This window comes from Nicotiana tomentosiformis, chromosome 8 (genome assembly GCF_000390325.3).
Source record: "Nicotiana tomentosiformis chromosome 8, ASM39032v3, whole genome shotgun sequence".
Classification (NCBI taxonomy): Eukaryota; Viridiplantae; Streptophyta; class Magnoliopsida; order Solanales; family Solanaceae; genus Nicotiana; species Nicotiana tomentosiformis.
Genome location: NC_090819.1, coordinates 121,758,907 through 121,783,987, shown reverse-complemented (window position 1 = coordinate 121,783,987; position 25,081 = coordinate 121,758,907). Strand labels below are relative to the sequence as shown.

The 25,081-nt window shown below is 36.0% G+C and overlaps 2 protein-coding genes across 6 annotated transcripts; one reads left to right on the top strand and one right to left on the bottom strand.

Moving 5' to 3' along the window:
• Positions 1–1,091: 1,091 nt before the first annotated feature.
• Positions 1,092–5,845, top strand: LOC104105972 (uncharacterized). 5 transcript variants are annotated; one of them, XR_011410595.1, is made up of 6 exons: positions 1,092–1,224; positions 2,255–2,570; positions 3,700–4,147; positions 4,574–4,872; positions 5,039–5,495; positions 5,680–5,845. XR_011410595.1 is itself a non-coding variant. In XM_009614417.4 (6 exons), exons 2-5 carry the CDS (start codon positions 2,268–2,270, stop codon positions 5,384–5,386), a joined length of 1,398 nt encoding a protein of 465 aa, XP_009612712.1. In that variant the 5' UTR covers positions 1,092–1,224; positions 2,255–2,267; the 3' UTR covers positions 5,387–5,412; positions 5,680–5,845. The 5 variants fall into 5 exon arrangements, 4 of the variants coding, with proteins under 4 accessions (XP_009612712.1, XP_070038834.1, XP_070038832.1 ...); XM_009614417.4 differs by having other exon boundaries at positions 5,039–5,412; XM_070182733.1 differs by having other exon boundaries at positions 5,039–5,419; positions 5,688–5,845.
• A 1,084-nt stretch (positions 5,846–6,929) lies between these two features.
• On the bottom strand, positions 6,930–15,520 carry LOC104105973 (protein transport protein SEC16A homolog). The gene is made up of 13 exons (XM_009614418.4): positions 13,170–15,520; positions 12,753–13,073; positions 11,739–11,864; positions 11,536–11,658; positions 11,283–11,453; positions 10,530–10,655; positions 10,304–10,438; positions 10,039–10,166; positions 9,850–9,958; positions 9,459–9,776; positions 9,218–9,373; positions 8,818–9,116; positions 6,930–7,946 (listed from the first exon to the last, which is right to left on the bottom strand). The coding sequence occupies exons 1-13, from the start codon at positions 15,090–15,092 to the stop codon at positions 7,439–7,441; spliced, it is 4,443 nt and encodes a 1,480-aa protein (XP_009612713.1). The 5' UTR covers positions 15,093–15,520; the 3' UTR covers positions 6,930–7,438.
• Positions 15,521–25,081: the final 9,561 nt, after the last annotated feature.

The window sequence follows — 25,081 nt, the reverse complement described above, 5'->3', positions numbered from 1 at the left end:
GAATACAAGAATAATTTTTTGCGTGCAGATGTTAATGAAAAAATAAAATAATTATATCGGTTCCAATGTTACCTACTTTCATTTTGATGATTTATTCGAAGTAAGACAATTATCAGTAGGTAAATAGTGAAATCTATGATCGTTGTTTAGGGAATGTTAGATCAATAATTCTTACTATAAATCTTCTTCTGCTAACATGTTAGGCACTTTCGACATTTGAAATAAGATTTTATTTCAACCATAACGTCCAAATGTTTTCATTTTAATAAGCTTAAATTTTATTTGCAACAGGAATTGGTGGGAAGATGGCTATTATAATTTGAAATAGTTTAAAGAAAATATTAGTAACAAATATGATTTTTTTTTTCGTTCGTGAGCTGAAGATGTATCGGAAATAACCTTTTTATTTTCATAAAGTAGGAACAAAGCTGCGCACACGCTATTCTCATCAAACTCTACTTGTGAGATTATACTGAGTTTGTTATTGTTGTTGATATTTTTTCTATAATTTGAAAGTAAGTTTAGCCTTAACGAAAGACGACATAGACTTACTAGATGGAGTTGGGATTTGTTAGACAACTACATAAACTGGGCCAAGGAAAAAAAACAAAGAATTGAGCCAAATGACACAAGACTAGGAAATTGAAGATGTATGTGCTTCAATGGGTAATGACTATGTCTTTGACAAAATAAAACTAGGAAATTAAGAATTATGTAAATTGGATAGAATTGAGATAATAATTTAAGAAAAATATATTAATTTTCACATTTTGTTTAAAAGCAAAATTAAAAGAAAAGAGGGCATATTGTGGTCATGGACGGATTGAGTTATGACCTTTATTCGACCAATTTTGACCCAATTCATTTGATTCAAGTAAATTTTGAACGGATTAAATTAGTTTGGAAGTTGGAACAATCCATTTTACCTAATGACAAAAGAACCCCAAAAATAAATATAAAAAGAAAAAAAGAGAGGGACCAAATCTTAACACTCAAAAGGTTTGGGATGAAAAGAAGATCGTACAAGAAGCAAGCACAAATGAGGACCGTAGGATTAAAAAGATCAACGGTCAGAGATAACCAAGGGATACGCATTTTTCCTTCTTTTCCCAAAATCCCCTCATTTATTTTTTCAACCCCCAAATCCCCCTTTCTATTAACGCCGCTTCTACACTACCCTACCTCTCACATTCACAGCAAACCCTAGCCCGTCTCCAGATTCCGGTAAGTAGGGCTTAGCCTTTTCTCCGTTTTCTTCGAAAACCCATATTTAATCCGTTTATCAAATCAATTGGTGAATTTTTTGACTGTTAAATTCAGGTGGTCTTTCAGTTTTCTTCCTTGTTATTTACAGTATTTTGTTAATGTTGAAATACCCGTTTGTCTCTTTATGCTATTTTTACGCTGCCTTTAGCATTTTCCATAAAGTTGTATTTGATGGAATAGAGTTAAGTTAGGGTACTGAAAGTCAATCTGTGAAAAGTCTGCCAATGTCGGAAACAAGGTTGCCCTCCATATTTTTTTGAGCGTCTGTGTCTGTGTGTTTTGTTTAATAGCGGTGGTATCCGGGTCTGCTTGCACACACCTCAACTATTCCACCAGTATCAGCTACCTCGCATCAGCATGCGAAATGGGTAACCCACAAGGCTTTGTCACTTTTAGTAGAGAAAGGTTACTAGCCAATCTCAAATATTTTTTTTTTTTTGAAAAATGGTAAAGCAGTCCAACCTCAATTTTCAAACCAAACAGATTGATCTACCGCCTTTGTCTCAGTTCCCAAATATTCCCAGTGCCAATATAATCTCATGTCCAACACCCTGAATTGCTAAGGTTTATGCTTGGGCTGTGGGCTACATAATGGTTGTGGAGCTGAGAGGAAGAAGAATTGGAAAAGCCTAAAAAATTCTCCCTCAAGAAGAATTGGAATTTTATGGATTTTATGTACATATGGAACTCATTAGGCTTTCTTACTAAATAAATGATTAGCTAGAATCTTCATATAGGAACGGAAACCTTTAAGATTCCTTTATATGCAGCTTCTATATGGATTAATCGCCTTTTTTCAATGATATCCCTTATCTATAAAAAGAAGGCCACTTATTGTACGAAACCACATCCTTAAGGTTGCAAAATTGATATTGGATATCTTTCCATAGACTCTTGAAGTGAATTATTTTTGTTGTAATTTGTTCTTGTCTGTGTTAGTAACAATGTTTTCCGGCTTTCCTTGTTCTGTTGGCTGTTGCCAAAACAGGGTGCCCTTTGATATGTCTAATAGGCAAGATTCAGATGTTGATGATGATTTCAGTGATCTTTACAAGGAATATACTGGCCCCGTTAGATCCAACACAACTAAGGCACAAGAGATAACAGTGACAAACAAAAGGTCTCATGCTGGTTCCGATGAGGAAGAGGACGCCCCCGACCCCAATGCTGTCCCGACGGACTTTACTAGCAGGGAAGCAAAGGTTTGGGAAGCTAAATCTAAAGCTACTGAGAGAAACTGGAAGAAAAGGAAGGAGGAAGAATTGATTTGTAAAATATGTGGAGAGTCAGGCCACTTTACCCAGGTACTGCTTTGTATTAGGGTTCTGATTAGTGTTCTTGTTACTACTATTTTGGGTGGCTGAGGAGGGAGAGAAATTTTAAGGATCACACGACTGATAACTGGAAATATCTACATTTAGTCAATCCATTCAATCTATAATTGCTCTAGTGGTGAGCACCCTCCACTTCCAACCAAGAGGTTGTGAGTTCGAGTCACCCCAAGAGCAAGGTGGGGAGTTCTTGGAGGGAAGGAGGCGAGGGTCTATTGGAAACAACCTCTCTACCCAAGGGTAGGGGTAAGGTCTGCGTACACATTACCCTCCCCAGACCCCACTAGTGAGATTATACTGGGTTGTTGTTGTATTCAATCTATAATATCCTTTGTTCCTCACCCTTTCTCTGTAGGATGTTGATGCATCTCTTTTCCTGAGAAAAATTGGTGAGAGAACTAGGTGGTATCTTTTGTTATCACAGTTTTGCTCCTTACTATATCTCCCTTCTTTTCTGATTAAAGGCAATCGATTTCATTTTACATTTCTGTCAAGTTAACCACAGTTATCAGATGTTTCTAGACCAAGAGCTCCTTTTGTTTGTAGATATACTGGGCCAGCTGGCTTAATGTAAACTGGCTCATTTTACTGTTCCCCCCCCCCCTCTCTAACTTACGAATTTTTAAATCCTTTTTTTGGGTGGCTTGGATAAGTAGGAAAATTAAAAATCCCATGAGGTATCTTTCTTGCATATACTGGTAGCTTGGTAACTAAAACTGAGGGATGGAAGAGCAGTAGACATCATCTGACAGTTTTTTTGCTTATGATCCTTCTGACCAAAGGCATAAGTAAAGCAAAATAAGTTAACCTCTGTTCATGCGTCGACTGGGATAACCCCTTTGGTAGTCCCTGTAATCCTTTTCTTTTATGGCAAATTTTCTGCATGCCATTTCTGTCAGCCAACCCAGGAATCCTGACCATAAGATTTTGGGTGAAAACAGAAGAACATATGAATACCGTTTAACTTTTATAAAATAGGCTGCCTATAAAACAAAAAGTGTGTGTGCCTTCCATACCTGTCAAAAGTTTATTCTCAGAGACTCACAGAAGAGCTTATGCAAATGTCAAAGTTTATGTTGTGTGCTAAACAAACCATGTATAGGGATGTCCATCTACTCTTGGAGCGAATCGCAAGTCTCAAGATTTCTTTGAGAGAGTGCCTGCAAGGGAAAGCCATGTGAAAGCTTTATTCAGTGAGAAAGTTATAAATCAAATTGAGAAGGATGTTGGCTGCAAAATCAAAATGGAGGAGAAGTTTATCATAGTTAGTGGGAAGGACAGATTGATCCTAAGAAAAGGAGTGGATGCTGTACATAAAATTAAAGAAGAAGCGGACAAAAAGGGTCCTTCTAGTTCTCAGGCGTCCAGATCAAGGTCACCTGAGCGCAGAAGTCCTGTTAGCTCTCGTATGGTACGTTCTGATTCTCAGAGATCCAATCACAGCCCTCAGAATGCATCACAGTTACACCATAGGTATGGAAGACAAGAGAAGGTTGTGGATGATCGCGGTCATGATGGTTTTCACAAAATTGCAAGGGGTAGTTCACAAGGTAGGAAACCAAAGAGTCTTTCTCTTCGACAAGTAGAGCACAATTTGCCTTTCAGCCTGATTTTGGTTTCTTATTTTTCCCTTCTACATGTAACTTTGGCAATTAAGTTTTTTGAGTATGAACTTCACAGGCTGGTTCTGATGTTGAGTTAATTTCATTCATAATGTGCGTTGCTTATCTTTTTCTTTTTGTGGCAGCAAGAGGTAAGTTCTTTTCAAGCATTCTGTTCGATTCTGATGTAACATTCGTGGTGGTCTCAAATGAAAGGATTATCCCCCATTGAAAATTTTCACTGAAAGTATGTAGAGACTCGTTTGCTTCAGATGGGTTCACTATGAGATTTTAAGATACTTTGCCATGTTAAAGCTGCCATCATTGTTAGAGTTCTTCAATGGAAGTGCTTAACCCACTCTTCATTTGGTGAAGCTTATGGTAATGATGGAGCTAGAGGTCGATCAAGCCAGTCAAAGTCTCCGGCACGCCCCACTTATATGAGTAACTCGTATAATTCGTACGATGGTCACGGTCAGGGCAGGGGTGTATACAGGCCTGATGGTTGGGATGCTGGTAGACGTGGTTCTGACATGAAATCTAACCGTGACTTTGACTACCCCTCCATTCCACAATCCTTAGAGAATCTTGAATTGCACTACCAAAAGGATGCTATAGATCTAGGAAGAATTCGGGATAAGGAAGAAGATGAAGAAAATCACAAGCATAGAGAGGTATGAAGAAGTACCTAAAGTTTGATATTTTCTTTTGTTTTTTCCATTTTTGGATTATTATTTTATTTCAAATTTTGCTTTGAAGAAAGACCCTCACCGAGGCCATAGTGCTGATGTGCTAAATCATTTTCCAGTCATAATCTTGTTTTGGTTTATCAAATGTTAGGCCATCAGAGAAGTAAGAGAGAACTACATGAAGAAATTGACCATCCTTAGAGTTGAACATGCAAAGCAATGGGAAGAGTTTCTACAACTTGATGCTCTGAGGAGGCAACAGCTGGCAGGACAGCATGCGTCAGCCTCTGGGTTTGGCAGTTACAATCAACAGAGTTATCAAGAGTATGAGAACTCAGCAGGTAATCCACATTATTCAGGACCCAACATACCAATGGAACCAAGGGTAAGATATCCAAACCCTATGGATAACTACCATCCATCAAGGCCACAAGACAGTTATGGTGACTTTCAGCGTCAGAGGCGTGATGATTATGGGAAAGCCTATAACCGATACTAATTGGGTAGATTGGAGTTTTTCTTGTGGTGAGTTGTCTTACCCTTTTGACAAGCTGAGAGCACTGAGTTTCATTTTGTTTCACCTAAAGCATTGGCTCTGCCATTTTTAGGTGGGTGTGCCCTTCTCGTCATAAATGTGTTCTTTTAAGGGTATATTTACGGAGGTTCTGAAAGTCAATATTTGGAATGGAGAAAATGTTGGATAGGGTGGCAGATGATTGATTTTTATACAAGGTTTTGTAGCTTTTCTTTACTTAGATGCGTTTAATTAAATTAGCACTTCATAACTTTCAGGATGCGAGTGGGTGGTGTCCTCGTTCACTGCGATGAATCAGTCTGGTTATGTTTGGAGATGTAGAAAGATCAAGAGAAACTCTGAATCTGACTATGGTACTGTTTATGCTGTAAAGACAATTGAATCAGGGTGTTCTTATTTGGGGTTAAATTATATCTTTGTCTAGACTAGTGAAGTTTGAGCTTTGGCATGAAATTTGGAAATACTGAATATCATGGTATAATTGCTACTTTTCAGTTTTTCAACAGAAGATGCTTTGAGAAGCTTTTCATCAAATGATGAGTGATATAATTTTCATAATGCTGGCAATTATAGAGAGTTAAATCTTCTCGTAAGCCCAACAGACAAGGTTCTGCAGATTATGGATTTCTTCTCTCGGATGACAGTTTAGCAGTTTTTCTTCCCTAGGATGCAGTTTTGTGATGACTGCTTTCAGGATTCCATTGGGTAGAAGCTTTCCTCTAATAGTAACATGACACCTTTATTATGCTGTTTATTTTGGAGAAATGGAGGGAGGGGGGAGGGGGTTAAAACTATAGGGGTTATGATGCTGGTTGCCTTGGGCGTTTAATTCTTTTGCACTCCAGAAAAGGTTGTCATAAATTAGTTGACCTAGATGCGGCACAAATGTAACTTTGGTGCTACATTTATCTCCTAACAGAATTCCTAAGTTAGTGATCATATGCAGCAAGTGAAATTCCGAGAATTAACATTGTCGTAGGATTTGCTATAAATACATCAACTTGGGAAGCAAACTCTCTGGATAATTAATATTAAAAGAAGTCACTACTTATTCTCGTATTTTTGAATCTAGGAGATCAGACTTTAAATCTGTTCAGTCTGTCGATTCTGTTATACAAATATTGTATGATTGTTTGAAAGTATTCTTCTACAGTGACATAGGAGATCAGGAGAAGGGGAAGGGGAAAGTGAAAATTCAGGCCACATTGAATGAATGATCTTTCCCAGTATCATTAGATTGTAAGCTTTAGTAGACTTTTTCAAATTAAAGGTATATTAGTATTTTGATTTAGTATATTAGTACTGCTCTTTTATCCACAACAAATCAGGTTTAATCCCACAAATGGGGTCAGGAAGGGTAGTGTACACAGACCTTACCCCTACACGATGGAATAATGCTCATTTAACCAAACAGGAAAAAAGGGAACTATAAAAGCACTGATCTTTAATTTTAACAAAAATGTGACTAATGATAACGAAAGTAACCAGGAAATAGAGACATGCAGTGTCCACTGGGAGAAAAAGTACAAGGCATTTTATTTGTCCAATCAATACTGGAAATGGAGTTCTAACATTCTTCTTTGCTACACTTTCTCCCGCAGAGATGGTCTTCCTATTTAAACTAATAGGATGGACATTCCTTTCTCTATAAATGAACAAATCAACTATACAATGTATCTCATGCCATTTTCCTTGTAATATAATATGACAAGACTCTCAAACAGCAGGTATTGAACCTTTTGGAGAGGCGAAAACAGAAACAGAAAAGACAAAAATAACGACCTATGCCTAAAAGTAAACAGCTAAGTATGTAATGGCTTTCAACACATAACTGATCTTACAAAAAGGAGAAGTAATTGAAGGGTTGGTGAGAAGTGTGTTCCAGCTTCCTTTGACCACACTTAAACCCCTTACGGCCTTACCAACAAATGGTCGACGATCTTGAGCAGCATTGTGTCCCGAGAGTGGAGAGAACCAAGACAACAACCAAAAATTAATATGTACATCTTTATTGTGTCACAGTTCTACTTCATGTAGATCTTCACCAAATCTACCACCATTCATCGAGGAGTGCATCAAATTAGCATCACTAGGCATGAATGATGATGGAGGCATACCCAATACCTCACCAAGTGGTTTTACTTCAGATTTATTTGGGGTGAAAGCATCAGAAATGCCTCCGCTCCATGATGCAGTTCTCCGTGACTGACTTGACAGGGGGCTAGGTCCAGTAGTTACCCCCTTCTTAGAGATGCTGTCCATGCTTGGAAATCTCTGCATAAGCATGGTTGATGGAGGTGCAGGAGACTGGAATGACCCATTCACAGCAGAGATTGAATGATTTTCACTATTTCCTGAAGTCTGTTGCTCATTGGAATGACTGTCAACTGTTTGTTCAACAGGGGACATTGGCGTAGGAACAAAGAACTTTGCATTTCCAGTAGCAGGTTTCATGGAAGGAACAGAAGGCGATTGGAAAAGATTTGTTGGATTACCTCCACCTTTATTGAATGTGTCGACATACCTGCCAAAAGAGGGATGAGAATAGTAGGTCAGCTTTCTCTAGTTGAGTCACAGCAGGAAACACTATATGCACTTTTACCTCCTAGAAATACTAGCTTTCATCGCCTATGTCCATATTTGTAGATTAAAACCAATTACACAGTCAATGAAATAAAGAAGCTGGATGCAAAAACATCTAAACTAATAGTTTCCTCATCATTTTCAGGAACAAATCACTAGGAACAGATAGCTGCAATAACCTAACATATATCTTCAGATGTAAAACCAAAAGATTATAAAGCTTTGTCTGCTGCTTTTTTTGAGAAGGTAGCGCTTTGTCTGCTGCTTTTTTTGAGAAGGAAGCGCTTTGTCTGCTCCTTGTTAAATCGAATTATGTATTTTATAATTTTGATCTGCCAGGAAGGACATCATCAAGTAATTAGTCCAAGTAGACACTCTATACTCCTTCTGACCAGAACAATTCCTTGTCTGTTCGTCCCAAAATCCTTACTTCTTTCCTTCCATGACAAAGCTGTCTCCCTCCAACAATTTAAACTAAGACAACTCTTCACAAAGCAACTTACTTTTTTTTAAATCCAAACTAAATTTTAATCATGTTCTTTTTCTAACTTAATATTAATAAGCTATTAAAGCAAAATACTTTATTCTTCGTGCAGTCAAAGTGCGTCATTTTAACAGGATAAAGGTGTATCCAGGATCCGAACACCAAGGTAACCAAAGAGCAGACTCACAGTTAACCTAAGCCACCAAAAAAAATCAGCTGGCCCCTTGTTATTACTTCAACAATAGTATGTTCCCAATGGTCATATATCCTACTGAAACATTGAATCATCCGATATATTTCTATAAAGGAACACGCCAATATCACTTGCCTTGACCGAACACCCATCCGACTGCGTGCTGAGAATTGGTTAGTGGCCGGTGGAAGTGGTGGGATTCCTGAACCATTATCAGCAGAAGGTGGACTCTTCATGTCTGGACTTCCGTTACTAATAGAACCTTCACTTTTTAGTACACTATTCAAGTTATAATCGGGTGCCCCGCTCTGGAAAACAGCAGTGGTTGGTGGTGGTGCAAGAGCTGGTTCCTCAGCAGGAGGCGCAGCACCTTCTTCAACCCATCTTTTAAGTTTTTCATCATAATAAAATTTATTTGTTTCACCCAGTTTGGCCTAAAATGGATCATAACAAATGGAAATAAGTGTGAAACACAAATCCAGAGGATCACAATGTAGAAAATAACAGAGCGAAACCTCATGAAAAAATAATGTACCTGACGACCTTGTCGGGGTTTAAGGACTAATCCAACCGTTTTTTGGAGAAGCTGAGAGCCAAAACTAAAGCGACCAAAGCGTGATCTACCTGCAGCTGCTGATGAATTACCTGGTTTGTTACTTGAGCTTGCTTCCTTTGATGAGTCGACATGATCCTATACAAATTGAACAAAAAATTCATCTTTTTTTAAGACCAGACAGATCAAGCCCAATTAGCCACAGGGTAATACCATTACATACCTGTCTAGGAGTTCTTCCAAAGTCGGGCTCTGAAACACTTCTATTGTGCATCGTCATTCTATTGTTGTCAGCTGCCCATTCACTTATTTTCTCCATGGATGCTGAAGGCATCAAAGATGACATCGCCATTGTCGATTGACTATTTGAGACTCTAGGTCCCGCAGACTGATAATGATGTTCATTCCCTTGTGGACTGCCGCTTGTTGTTGAAGGAACCGGCGGTGGTAAGCCCCCAACCACACGGTGAGCAGTGCTATCAAAAAGGTTAAGCAATTTACCAACCAACTTTGCAGGAGCCAAATTAGTGGCAAACCCTCCCTGCATGCAGAAAGTTCCCACTATAATTATCTGTGGACCATCATATTACAAAGGTAAGTGTATCAAGGGCTACCTCTTGGTGTGTTTTGATCCTTTCTTCAAGAGACGACACTAATTGTCTCAATGTTTCTATCTCAGGAGCTCGGCCAGTTTTAAGCGATTTAGATAATGCTTGACAATACCTAAAAATTAGAAATGATAAGCCACCAGCAGTAAGGATTTCCAAAAAATTTAAAGTAGAAGTAAAATCTTGGATACATACTTCAACGCATCTGGCGTTCTCCCAACTTCAGCCAACATGTGTGCATATAAAAGCTTGTAAGGTTGAAAAGGAGGAAGAATAAATTGAGAGTTTCCAAGCACCTTTGAGTATTCATATATCTCAGTCCTCTGTCAACACAGTATTTCATCAGTCAGCATATTCACTTGCATTACTCCACTAATGCAGCAGTAGCACAGAGCAAACAGATAGAAGCAGCAAAAGAATGTTTCATTTTTCTTCTTTATGAAAGGCAAATGAATAGGACCTGAATAGCCTCTGGACTAGCATAAGTTCGGGGGAATTTCCAGTGATCAGCGCCAACAAGACACAATCTTGCACTGTCTGAATATGGTTCAATGTTTGCTTCTGCCACCAGATAACAAATGTGTGCAGCAACAATCTGAATCACAATATTAAAGTATGAAGCATACAGACACAGCATAGGAGATATTCTAAAGAATGAGAATATGAATATGAAGCAGAATACATACATCACTTCTCTCTTTCCACAAACAATCGCCAAGATGAACAAGCACCAATTCATCATCCTTTGTTCTATTTGCAGTGATCACAGCCAAATTCTCCTCCCAATCGTCAAGCATGACATTAGCCCCAAACTAAGATAAATAGAAGAATAATCAAAACAAGCTAATATTCCCAGCAAAGTATTCACTAAATCTTTAATAGATTAATAAACTAAAGGGAAATAACAAAAATAGAATATTTTCACAAAATGCCGAAGAAGAAAAAAGTGATCTACATATCATCTGTATTTTACTACAGAAATGTAAGGGTTATGCAAATAGTTTTACACCTCTGACAAAAACACCCTATCCTCAAAAAGGCGGTAAATAACTGTTTAACCTCAAAAGAGTGGAACTCTTCCGCGGAACTGATAAGTCAAAACACATACTTGTGGTTCCACTTGACTATCACTAATAATGTCTTGTTATGATCTGGAATGCTCTCTAAACTAACTTTATATGCATGTTTTCAACTTTAAAAAGTCAAATAACTGTTATGTCTCTTTATTCTGTAATTGTATTGATTTTGGAGTAGAATCTAGTTAAAGCGAGATACTTGAATATATATATTTACCAGGATCCCAACCTACTAAAAAATATATATCTTACTAGGATCCCATTCCAGGGGCTCAGGAAAATCATGTAAAAATATGTTGAAGCTGAAAGGTAAAGCCAGCAAGCCAAGAAAATAACAGCTGTAATAGAGCTATAAACACACACCTGAGCAGGCTGTTGAGCGACATTTGCGGCAATGGGCATGCCACTTGGAGCTGTAGATTCTGCATTAAAGACAACAGCTGGTTGACCTGCAATTAGTAGGCAGAGTGTCCGCAAAGGTGATCCTGCTGTTAATTGTAGGAGTGCCATTTGCTTCACAGTTTCGACATAAAACTACAATTGTCCGTAAAACGATAATGCATTAGTACAAAGAGGAATAAAATGAAGAGGCTGGATTGTGGAGAACCGGACAAACCTGATCACCAAGTTGTGCAGCGAGAACAAGAGCTGGACCCCATAACTGACCCTCTTGTGCACATTGCAATGCTTCTTTCTTTCTTCCAGAAACTAGAAGACTTTGAACTTCAGCAGCAGTAGTCTAAAGCATGTCCAAAAATATTAGCTGATCAAGCAAATAATCAACTTAGCAACTAGGAAATAAAGATATAAAAGAATTACCCGCAACTGTCCTTCAGAAGGCAATTGCTGCAAGCACTGGGCAACAGTGCCATATTGGCTGAATTGTGTACCATTCCTCTTCAGAGATGCAAACAATTTGGCAACTGCTGTTTCTGGAGCATCTTCCTGCTCAAATTACCAAACCAATTTAGTAATAGCAACTGGTAAGTTGAAACTGTAAGTTCCATAATATAAAGACATGGCTGCAGAAACAAAGAATGAAAAAAGATTTAGAACAAATGAGATGTCACATCTTCCAGCAGTGGAAATCACCAAATAGAGCATAGGTTAATAAAATGAAGTCCTCTATTCCTAAAGTTTGCTTTCACCTAATCATCAAAGTAGACACAAACTAGAAAAAGTAAAGTTCTCTTGCATCTTGCATCTTGCATCTTGCATCTTGCATCTTGCATCGCAAAGTAGTGCAAATCATTACACTCTGCAAGATATGCTTTGTCTCGCAACAATTTGTCCCCTAAGCTCTTCTTTCCCAGCACACATGCAGCCTGCTTCACAATTTTGCTCAAAGAGCAGAGCTGAAGGCCTAAAGAAATATTTCTTTGTTATTACTCTCTTGTTCCGCATTTGTTTGCCGGCTTTCTGTTTTAATATGTCCAAAATGTTGATCTCTTTCCTGAAATGGCACATTTCAAACAAACAAAAACTATGTTCTGCTTTATGTAATTTCAAATTTCATGTGACATTACCAACTTCTCTACTTTTCGTATTTCAAGTTATTATTTTAAACTCGATATAATAATCGATACAAACATATTACTTTTAGACTGTATGAATGTCAAGGTAGGTTCCAAATTGTGGCAGGTGGAATATTTCTCAGGAACTTTCTTTGCGGTCCCACCGAATGCCTTCATTACTTCAGGGACAGGACTTACACATTAACATGCTGCTAGTATGTACAATTCCTTTTTTAGGTTGATAGTTTAGAAAATAAAGCATGACAGCATTTATAGCTAATTACATGCATGTTATGAGAAAAATTCATTTCCACTTTACCTTCAACAAAGTATCAGTACCAAATGGGGATCGAAGTTTCCCATAGTATTGACATGCTATTTTCAGCAATGACAGAAGCAACCTCAAAACTTCCCCTTTCCTGTAATCCACGTCAGGGAATAAAGGGTTTGCAATCTTCTCGTCAATCCATTTATTCAACTCCTTAATACCAGCATTTCCACCAACCAAAGGACCAGGGAATGTATTTCGGCAGAGAGTTTGGATATAGTCACATGCCCCAGTTGCAAGACTTGAACTGTCGATTCTCTCTGACATCACATCCATCAAGTTAAGCACAGATATGGAACCTCCAACAGGATTCTTCATAGAGAACGCACAAACACTTTCAGCAATTAGTAAGAGTTTTGCACTTCAAAAATAGTGAAAAGAAAGGAGAAATATACGTTCGAGTCTAACCTGGCTGCCAAAGGATGAGCTATCATAAGAGCTATTATCTTTCATCACGATCAGCTTTCCACCAAAACCAAAGGTGACCAAAGCATGAGGAGGACGACCAGCAGATGATCTTCCTGCGGTAGGAGCATAAGGATATTGCTGGGTGTTCTGAAATGCTTGTGGGGAATAATTGACTGTATTTTGACTTCCGTAATAATCACTTGAGAGATGCTTCTGCTCGTTTTGCTGCATTGTCGGCTGACTAAATTGCTGATTAAAGCCCTGTGACCCAGCTGTTGCTGAGAAATTACCCTGAGTTTGATTTGATTTCCCATGGTATGAAATTGTTCCCTCATACTGATTAGACATTTGCGGACTAACATGGCTGCTAGCAGAAATCTCTTGGCTGTAGTGATTCTCCAATGGCTGGTTCCCCCTATATTCTGACACAGGTTCACTCTTGGCAACATTTTCAGTTTGCCACACATTTGAGTTTTGCTGATTGTATTTACCAAAAGACCCATTGTAATCATGCCCTCCACTGCCAAATCCTATGGATCTACTATTCTCATTCTGCCCATATGCACCATAAATACTTTGATCGTGATTGGGAGAAAAATCTTCAGATGATACCCAATCATTCTGATTCAGCTGGCTCTCACCTTGAATAGTTGATTGAGTAGATGAAGTATATGTGTCGAGAGAGCACCACTCCATGGCAATGGTATCATAGTACCAACCGGGGTATTGAGGATCAAAAACCATATGCGAAGGGTATCCATTGTTTACTTCTGAAGCTTGATTCCACTCAGTCGTAAGCCCACCTCCATCACGCGACTGAGACACCTGATTCCAGCCTGTCACTACCCCGTTCACATCACTTGCCTGAGAAACTTGGTGGTTCCAATTCGCTGCATTCTCAGTCGCATCACTTACCTGGTGAACCTGATTCCAATTATTGACACTTTCAGTGGTCCCGCTCTCGGCTACAGTCCCAGCAACAGACTGAGAAGCTTGCTGTAAGTAAGAGACTTCTGACTTTCCATTAGAAACAGTCCAGTCAGCAGCAGAATTATCTTGTACATTGGCTGTTGAGTCACAACTAGAGACCAGATACCACTGCCCAGTATTTACATCAAACTTCCATCCTGGATAAAGATTCTCCCAATATTGACTGTTATTTTGATCTTCCCCGCCTGCAACTTGTTCTGGAGTCGCATTATAGCCAAAACCATCTTGATTCTGCTGCATGTACAAACTAGAATTGTCGAAATTCGCGGATTCATTAATTTGATCAGCTGATACAACATTTGACCCCACATTTTGATTCTCCCCTGTGTTCCCTATAACAACTCCAGTATTATTATTCCCCAATTCACTGAAAAAGTCAGAGTAAGATCCAAAAACCTCTGTATCACCATCTGTAGCTGGATTAGAATGAAACACACTCCAGTCAACCTCCTTTATACCAGGATTGGCGGATCCACTAGCGTGATTTTCCTCCTCCTCCTTTACATCAGGATTAACGGATCCACTAGTATGACTTTCCGAAAAATCAGTAGTTACCTCAGTCTCCAAATCACCATTGCTTGACTCAAGCAAACTATCTAATCCGCCCGAAGTCAATGACACTAAGGAGCCACTACTCTTCTCTCCATCCCCTCCCTTTATCACCAAAGGCGGTTTAACATCACTATCAACTGTTTTATCATCCCAAGTTCCTTCCTTTTTAACTCCACCTAAATTTTCCAATCGAGCATTAGCATTAACATCATCACTGATACTAAGATTAGCAAATGCTTTAGCCTCATCAGATTCATTCCCATCAACCGACACCGATGCAGTTACCTTAAAATCAATGGCATCATCATCATCATTCACCAATTTATCAAAGAAATCTTCATCTGTTTGATCCTCCACCATAAATGGAGGATTTGAAGCCATTTACTCCCCCTAACCCTAACCCTAACCCTAAACCCAACAAATTTCTCTAATTCAAGTCCCAATTAAATAAAATAAAAAACCCAAATGTTGAGATCCAAAAAAATGCTTTTTTAATTTAATCAAAGAAAACAAAAATACAACAAGATCTAGGATTTTCTTAAGATACCCATAAAGGAAAAAAACAAACAAAATTGGGGAAATTGTTGCTTCAATTTAAAGAATCAGATTAATAGGGGAAAAACGAAATATTATTGAACAAACTAAATTAACTTACAGATCGCGAAGCAAATTCTCGGAAGTTAATTTGGCTTATATATGTATATATGTAAATAAAATACAAAAAGGAGACATTCAAATATTTATATATGCATGGGTTCTTCTTTTCCTATTTAAGATGTGAGAAGAGAGGGGGAAGAAGACAAGCCCTCCATACCGCACCAAAAAGTCCCCAACTTTCAACTACCCATAAAAAATTAAAATAATAAAAAAATACTTTGACTGATTTATATTTTTGCATATGCAAATAGTTAAGACTGATATTTCTTTTTATTTACATTGAGAAGTTCCACTTAGGATAAAAGGCTTTTTATAAAAGACAACTCTATATCCAGGTTGATTTTAAGCCTGATACCCTTAGTAGCAAATTTTGCAATATTTTTTCAGAATAAAATTGCAATTAACAGTTTAATAGTAATTTTTTACACTCTCAATTTAATTTAATCGATCATAATATGTTACTACTCGTATCAAACTTTATATCCCATAATTAACTTTGTTGTAGTCTAAGTAAATATTTTCTATATTAGATTTGTATAATAATAAAAATTGTCCTACTCACCTATTTGGGATTCAAAAAAAAAAGGACCTCTCTGTCCTAGATTTGCTAGCAATAAATAGAAAGTGACAGATTTGGTAGAATTTGACTTGATGATTGCCATGCGGCAACTCTCTAAGTGGCTGGGACATGTCATATTTAATAAAACTTTATTTATTGAGGCATGTTTTAATTTTTTTTTCACCTGTTAATAGCTCTAATTTAACTGTATTAACAGTTGCTCGTGAGTAACTATGTAGAAAATTGAAAATTTTGAAATACCTAAATAGAAACAAGATAAAGTTGAATTTAAACGTGCTCAAAATGATTTTCATTATATAAATTGCGAGCTTTAATTAAATTTTGTTACCTAACTAAGTTTTGTTTTTTACTCGTTATTATCTTTATTTCCCCGTAATCTTCATAGTACAGTCAAACTTCTCTATAATAACCTCGTTTGTTTCGAATATTTTTGGATGTTATAGCAAATTGTTATTATAGAGAATGCATATTATAACATAACATGAAAATTGGTTCCGAAAAAAATATGGCTTTTATAGTGAAGTGTTGTTATAGAGATGTCCGACTGTAGCGAATTGCTGTTATGGAGAACATATATTATAACATAACATGAAAATTGGTTCGGAAAAAATATGACTTTTATAGTGAAGTATTATTATATATTGACGCTGTTATAGAGAGGTCTGACTGTAATTTTAAACTTTGTGTCTCAGTTCTTTATTTAGATGATATCAATTCCCAGTCTAGTAATTTTTCCTTTTAAATCATCTTCTATTTTCGATTTACTTGTTAATTATTACTATGTTTTATTGGATTTCAAGGAAAACCCCGTAAAGTAGCAAGTCCAAACGTAAAATGAATTTGATTTGTATTCTTGCAAATGACTCCATTTAGTCCCTGGTACTTGACATAGACGAAGGGTAAAAATTTACCTGTACTCAGTTTTTCAGTAAGATTTATCATAGTTATATTATTGTCATGATTCAAAATTCCACTAGTCGTGATGACACCTAACCCAACCCGTTAGGTAAGTCAATTTCCAACTATCCAATTTCAATGAAATTAATTAAAAGAAATTATCTAAAACTGATACATCTCCCCAAGAACTAGTAGTACAAATCATGAGCTTCTAAGAATAGAGTATACAAAGCGGAAATAAAATAAATACATAGTCTGTTTGAATAATACATAAACAGAGCTTTTATAAATCTAAGGCTACCCTGAACAAGAGGCAACTACAACAGGAACGCATGTACATCTTCAAGTCCCGCAACCAGCGAGCACAGCAACAACAGCAACCAACAGCTGCACGCAATGTGCAGAAGTGTAGTATCAGTACAACCGACCCCATGTACTGAGTAAGTAACAAACCTAGCCGTAGGTTAAAAGTGGTGACGAGCTTCTACCAAGGTCGGGTCCACAACCAATAGTACACAACAATCCATAACAACATAAAGCAAATAATACCAGAAATAATTCAGGGATAAAATACTCAGGCAAATAATGATTTCAAAAATTATAGTTCTTCCTTTCAAATATCTCAATGAAAACCCAAATCGTTTGCCAAAGTTTCTAATAATATAAATAGTTTAAAAACATTAAATTTCTCCCAAAACCTTGTCAATAATAAATAAGATGTTTCATTTTCCTTCCGGATAACCCATGTAAAATAAATGCATCACTATGCCCATCTGTCAAAAATGTGTGAGAAATCATGAATGATGTGATGTTGTACAGCATGAGGAAAAAATACATCTCTATGCTTGTATGTCATGTGTGCATGCCAATGCGATGCAATTCATTGATAAAATCATAAACAGCCCCTCGGGCAGAACATCACTCATATACAGCCCCTCGGGCAAACCTCACAGTCACTCGTGCTACTTGGGCATACCTCACAATCACTCTTGCCACTCGGGCATACCTCACAATCACTCTTGCCACTCGAGCATACCTCACAATCACTCATGCCTCCCAGTCACTCAACACTCGGCACTCGCACTCAGTAGGTACCTGTGCTCACTGGGAGTGTGTACAGACTCCGGAGGGGATCCTTCATCCCAAGCGCTATAATCTGCACGGACAACTCACGTGCGATAATAATAAAGTATGTTGCAGGCGGGCAGCCCCGATCCACACTCATCCTCACAATTCAAGCCCTCGGCCTCACTCAGGTATGCTGCAGGCGGGCAGCCCCGATCCACACTCATCCTTATAAATTAGGTCTTCGGCTTCACTCAGTCATAAACCTCTCAAGCCACTTGGGCATTTCAGTAAAATGGGGCATTCGGCCCAAAATATTTTTATGCATCAAAATAGAGTCATAAAACTGAGTTATGATATGCAATGAAATGAATATGACTGAGTATGACTTTTCAATTTAACACAATAATTCACAACAATATGACCTCTGTGGGTCCCAATAATACTGGCACATAGCCTCAACATGATTTGTAATATGCTTTTCAGCTCAATTTCTTTAACACATAAAATCGCATGGAAAATACCAAGGTTATTTAACTATAACATTCCACATAAATAATTATTTCACAATTTCTATAGTGCACGCCCACACGCCCGTCACCTAGCATGGGCGTCACCTCCCAACAATTCACAAAATACATATATTCAGGGTTCATACCCTCGACTCCAAGATTAGAAGAGTTACTTACCTCAATCCAAACAAATTCTTTAATCCAATAAACCTTTTCCTCGTGATTCGGCCTCCGAACACCTCGAATCTTAGTCAAAATAATTCGATACAATCAACACGAGGTATAGGAATCAATTCAATATGAAAATGCTAATTTTTCATAAAAATCCGAAATTTAGTTCAAAAATTGCCCGTGGGACCCACATCTCGGAACCCGACAAAAGTTATAAAATCCAAACACCCGTTCCGATACGAGTCCAACCATATAAAAATTATCAAATTCCGACATCGGATTGACCTTCAAATCTTCATTTTACATTTTTGGAAGATTTTATAAAAATCTGATTTTTTTTCCCATAAATTCATGGATTCATGATGTAAATGAGTATGGAATCATGAAATATAATCAATATAGGATAAGGAACACTTACCCCAATGTTTTCCCGTAAAAATCGCCCAAAAATCGCCTAAACCGAGCTCCATAAACTCAAAAATGAGTAAAAATGGCAAGAACCCCATTTTATAGACCCTCAGCTATTTCGGACGTCACAGGTAGCGTGGGGCGCTGCCTATGGCGCAGTTTCCAGTATCCCAAAATTCCCAGCGCCATGGCTAGCACCCCACGCTACCCTGGGCGCTCGCGGCGACGGAAAAATCGTTCCAGACACGAAAATAGGCATAACTCTCTCATACGATGTCCGAATTTAATGATTCTTTTTGCTATGGCTCCGTAATTTCAATACGGATCTAATACTTCAATTAAAATTAAATTTGGAGCTCATTTGCTTGATATGATACCACATATTCTTAAAAAATCGACATCGAACATTCTAGGTTCAATGCCGAAACATAGCAAATCAATCCGGAATGAACTCAAATTTTGCGTACAAGTCATAAATTGAATAACAAAGCTGTTCCAATTTCAAAAATATGATTCCGACCTCGATATCAAAAAGTAAAACCCCGGTCAACCTTCCAAAAAATTCAACTTTCGGCATTTCAAGCCTAATTCCATTACGGACCTCCAAATAATTTTCCGGACACGCTCCTAAGTCCAAAATCACCATACGGAGCTATTGAAATCATCAAAATTCGAATCCGAGATCGTTTACACATAAGTCAACATCCGGTCATTATTTTTAACTTAAACTTTAAACCTTGGAACTAGATGTTCCAATTCATTCCAAAATCTCACTGGACCCGAACCAATTGCCCCGACAAGTCACACAACAACTGTAAAGCCCAATTTTAACAGTAATGGGGGAAGCAAGGTTGTAATACTCAAAACGACCGGTCGGGTCGTTACAATTATAATTTTTGATGATAGTGTTTTTTTTTTTTCCAATTCACTTTGATTTAGTGAATAGAATTTTTCTTTTAACAAAAATCTGGTTAATTGTTCCTAGATTACTCAAGATCTCCTCGAGATTGTGATTTCGAATTTATTAAATCCTTTAGTCAACAAAGTTCATTAAACCTGAGCTTGTAGTTTTTATTTTGGACAAGAAAAAATAAAAGCAAAAGTCCATTACTCCACAGCTTTCTTGGTTAGACTTAGGGTTCATTTGGATTGGCTTAAAAAAAGTTGCTTTTAAGTTAAGTTCTTAAAAACATTTTATAAGTGTTGGAATTTATTTTATAAATAAGCAGTTATGTGTTTGGATAAAAGTGCTGAAACTTAAAACAAGCTGATGAAGTGTTTGGTAAACAAGTACTGGTAAGCATTTTTTCTTGTTAAAATGACTGAAATATCCTTAAAGTTGTTAACATTATAAAGAAGATGATGACTATAATATTATATTTTCCGTTCATAGCTTCAAATTCAGCGGTAACACGTAAATTCATTGAATGATTTGATTTTAGAATATAGTTACACCAATTTAAAAAAAGGAAGGATTCAACGACCAAAAAAATTAAATGTTATGGAACCAAAAAAAGAAGCCAAAAGAACAATATTTACAAAATATTGGAATGTATCAAACATTATTTAAAAATATTGGAGAATGGAGAGAAAAAAAAAGTATGTTGTAGGGTTTTTACTTAGGGGTAATTTCGGGATTAAAAAAATTTATAAGGGATAAGAATGTAATATCTTTGGTCAAAGCAATATGGCTTTTAAGCCAATTTAGAAAAAGTTGATTTTCCAACTTATTGGTTTTGGCTTTTTTAAAGCAGATTTTAACTTTTTTAAGCTCATTTTTTGATTGTCAAACACTTTCACAAGTTAAAAACTGTTTAAAAGCTGATTTGACCAGCTTTTAAGCCTATCCAAACAGGCTCTTAGACATCATTTTCTCCAAAAGTTGTGTCCAAATATTAAAATCTAGTCCACTTCCAACTAACCAATATTAACTGCTCTTCCAATTCATGTGCAAAAATTAACAAGAACAAAATAGCAGAAATAATTAGCATATTTCCTCACTATAGAATGCTAATTTGCTCCTCTTTTCTTTAAAGGATATTTTGGATTATTTTTATATTTGTGCGTGTTATTCTTGCGCATGGGGCATCTATATCACTACTAAAAAATAATTATTTACCGACACAGCAATATCGATAGACTTTTTTCCGACGCTATTCCGAAGGACTTTCCGACGGAGTCCCTCGATACTTTTGAAATTTTTAATTTCTATTTTTTTTAAAAAAAATATAACCGACGGACAACTCTTGGTAAATAATGATACTTTGACCGGTCAAAATTTAATTTGTGGTACCGATGCACTCCGTCGGTAATTTACTGACGGGCTCCCTCAGAACATTTTGTATTTATATTTTTGAATTATTTTTTTAGGTACCGACAATGTCTCTCGGTTTCTTTTAAAAATAAAATTTAAAAAATAAAGTTATCGACGTACTCAATCCTGCTGCATTTACATAATATTTTGAATTTTGTTCTTACAGTACCGATGGACTTCCGTCGGTAACTTAAATATATAATCTTATAGATAATTATTTTATATTTTTTATTATAAAATACCGAAGGAGGCCGTCGGTAAGTCCCTCGGTAAGTATTTACTTAATTATCTTAGTCGTTGATTAGCCTATTTATTGAAATTTACACTAAGTGGAGGTAATACACTACTTAAAATATATTAGTGGTAATTAGCTTAGTAATTTATAATTACACAAAGTAAAAGTGAATTTTAACCTATACATTAATAATTACACACTAAGAAGAAGTGTATTAGTCGTTTTCGTAAGAAATATTAGTGATGGTTTATCTTATAAATTAATAATTACTGTAAGTAGAAGTGTATTAATGGTGTCCTTAAGTAACATTAATAATTGATTATCATACACATTGATAATATACTAAGCAAAAGTGTATTAGTTGTATTTAGCTTGTAGATTGATAATTACACGAAGTATAATTGTATTAATAATATATATGTAAGTAATGTTGGTGATTGATTAACCTATATACATTGATAATAATACTAAGTATTAGTGAACTAGTGGCATCCTTATATAAATATCGTTATTGATTGATTAGCCGATATATTAATAATTATACACTAAATGGAAGTGTATTAACGTTATTTGTGAGAAATGTTTGTGATTGTTTATCTTTAGTTTGATAATTAAAGTAAGTAGAGGTTTATTAGTGGTATCCTTACGTAATATTAGTGGTATCCTTAAGTAATGCTAGTGATTCATTAGCCTATACATTGATAATTATACTAATTAAGTAGAAGTGTACCTTAAAAACTATTACTGACTGATTAGCTTATGCATTAAGAATTACACTAAATAGAAGCGTATTAGTAAGAAATGTTAGCGATTAATTAGCTTATAAATTGATAACTATATAAAGTAGATGCATATTAGTGGTATGCTTAAGTAATATTAATAATTGATTAGTCTATCTATTAGTAATTACACTGATTAAGTAAAAGTTTATCAGTAATAGTCTTAAGAACTATTACTAATTGATTAGCTTATACACTGAGAATTATACTAAGCAGAAGTGTATTAGCAATATCAGTAAGAAATGTTAGCGATTAATTAGCTTATAAATTGATAATTACAAAAAGTAGATACGTATTAGTGGTATCCTTAAGTAATATTAGTGATTGATTAGCCCATGTATTAATAATTATACTAATCAAGTAGAAATGTATTAATAGTATTCTTAAGAACTATTACTGATTGATTAGCTTATACATTGAGAATTACACTAAGTAGAAATGTATTAGTAATACATGTAAGAAAAAATAGTGATCGATTAGCCTATACATTGAAAATTCTACTAAGTAGAAGTATATTAGCAGTATTCTTAAGTAATATTAGTGATTGATTAGACTATTAATTTATACTTAACTACATAAAAGTGATTTAGTAGTAATTAGCTTGTAAATTAATAATTATATTAGCTTATGATTTATTTTAAATTATTAATAGTAATTTCATTATTATTTAATGCTAAAAGATGAATTACACTTATCGGGAATATTTATATTTCATGGTCAATTTTATTGTTAATTAATGCTAAAAGATGAATTTCTTAATATATGTTAAAACATCTAAAAACTAAATTAAAGTGGATGGGAGGGATTAATAAAATAATTAATCACATCTTGCTAATTACTACATTTGCTTGAAAAAATTACAATTATGGGCATAATATTTTCAGAATTAAATATTTTCAGAAACTTAAATATTACACATAAATTCCACAACACATAATTAAAGCATTTGATAATTAAGATTATTGGGTGATTTACCTCTTTCTTAACGGCGCCGTTTCAGCCTCTAACCCCACCTTCATCACACTCTTTCTTGGCCGTAAATTCCACAACATATTTTTCTATTTTTGTCGTTCTTCTTCTTCTTCTACTGGGAGTTTGTCTTTGTCTTGTCTTTATTCTTCTACTGGGAGCTTTTCGGAGTCAGAACCACCGTTCAAATCGGTGGTTTGGGGTGTATTGAGGTGGTTATCGGCAGTAGACGAAGGAGACTCGCAGCGGCGGAAGCGGTGGTTGGTGTTAGTGTGTCTTTTTTGGCCCCATTTCAACTGGGTAAAGAGAAATAATGCAGTGGCTGTGACTTGATCAGTGCCGTTGCCATTTTAATAATTGGGAAAAAGAGCAAAACCCTACTAAGACCTTCATGCAACTTTATCTCGGCGAGTTTTTTCTCTCCATTTTCGAATTATTTCTGCCCTAAATCTCAAAACTAGGGCAGTGTTTCATTTTTTTTTGGGAGGAATTCTGGTGCTATGGAGGCTTATAAGAGATGGATTAGGAGGAATAAAGATTTTGTCCGTCAATTTGATTCTCTTGTCAATGTAATTCCCTCTTATTTATTAATATATTTTTTTTCTGTATATATTTTGATCATCTTTGCAATTAAAAAGCTTTTGAATGCTTTCTGATTGTTTAGGGGCGTAAAAAGTTACTCTAGTTTTGACTGACAATAAGAGTGATAATTGGACTTAATTCTGATATGGTGGATGAGTGTAGATTATGAATTTAATTTTTATTCTAAGCCAAAAGTAAAGTCCATTTATTTACAGTGTAGTGATAGTATATTGTCCTCATTTACTAAAAATGATAATATTTCATAACTTTTTTAAATGAGTAAGAATAATAAATTTGTTGCTTAATTGCCCAGAAGTTCAACCATATTATAAGTAAGTTTAGAATGATATCATTGAGTTTTATGAATAAATCTATCATAATATGTAACTAATAAAAGTCTTAAATGTGTCGGACAGTTGGTTTGTGGGGTTGAGAGGGTACAATGCTGTTCATACTTAGTTTAGCAATTGGTTCAGAGATTTTGTAAGAGTTAATATAAACTCAAACCAAAATCTAGTTGTTTAAAAACTATAATTATTTTCTAACTTTTCGTATTTTTACCATATATAGATCCATGATCCAAATAGACCAGTTTTTGAAAGATATAGCTTGGGGACCAAGCCCCCTGGGTCGAAACAATACAAAAGTATTATGTCAATGGTTATAAGTTTTGTATTGAAGAATCCTGTAAGCTTTCGAAAGTAATAATAGTGGGGTGTGGGTTAAAGGGGATACTAACAATTATGATGGGGATGTTGATTATTATGGTGTGATCCATGAAATTTTAGAACTAGAATATGTTGGTTGGCCATACAAAAAGTTGATACTATTTCGATGTAAATGGTTTGACCCAATACCAAATAGAGGTACAAAGGTACACCCACATTATAACATTGTTGAAGTTACCCACAAAAAGCAATATAGATGCTACGATCCTTTTATAATTGCACCAAATGTTAAGCAAGTCTATTATGCTCCTTATCCATTGCGTAGGGACAAGTTGAATTGGTAGGCGGTTACTAAAACTAAGCCTGTGGGTCGTGTGGAGGTTGAAAATGTGTTGAATGTTGCATACCAAAACGATATATCTAGTGTTCAACAAGAGGTGGACAAAGAGTTAGAACATGAATTGGAACATCCTCAATATATATATATGAAGAAATTAATCTCAAGGAAGAAAGTTTCATAGCAAATGGGGAGG

Excerpts from the sequence above, each read along its gene's own strand:
- LOC104105972 (XM_009614417.4), top strand. The coding sequence starts at position 2,268 with ATGTCTAATAGGCAAGATTCAGATGTTGATGATGATTTCAGTGATCTT. Across the intron at positions 2,571-3,699 it reads AGTCAGGCCACTTTACCCAG|GGATGTCCATCTACTCTTGG; the intron begins GTACTGCTTTGT and ends AACCATGTATAG. Across the intron at positions 4,148-4,573 it reads TGCAAGGGGTAGTTCACAAG|CTTATGGTAATGATGGAGCT; the intron begins GTAGGAAACCAA and ends CATTTGGTGAAG.
- LOC104105973 (XM_009614418.4), bottom strand. The coding sequence starts at position 15,092 with ATGGCTTCAAATCCTCCATTTATGGTGGAGGATCAAACAGATGAAGAT. Across the intron at positions 10,167-10,303 it reads CTAGTCCAGAGGCTATTCAG|AGGACTGAGATATATGAATA; the intron begins GTCCTATTCATT and ends CTGTGTTGACAG. Across the intron at positions 7,947-8,817 it reads CGGATGGGTGTTCGGTCAAG|GTATGTCGACACATTCAATA; the intron begins GCAAGTGATATT and ends CTCTTTTGGCAG.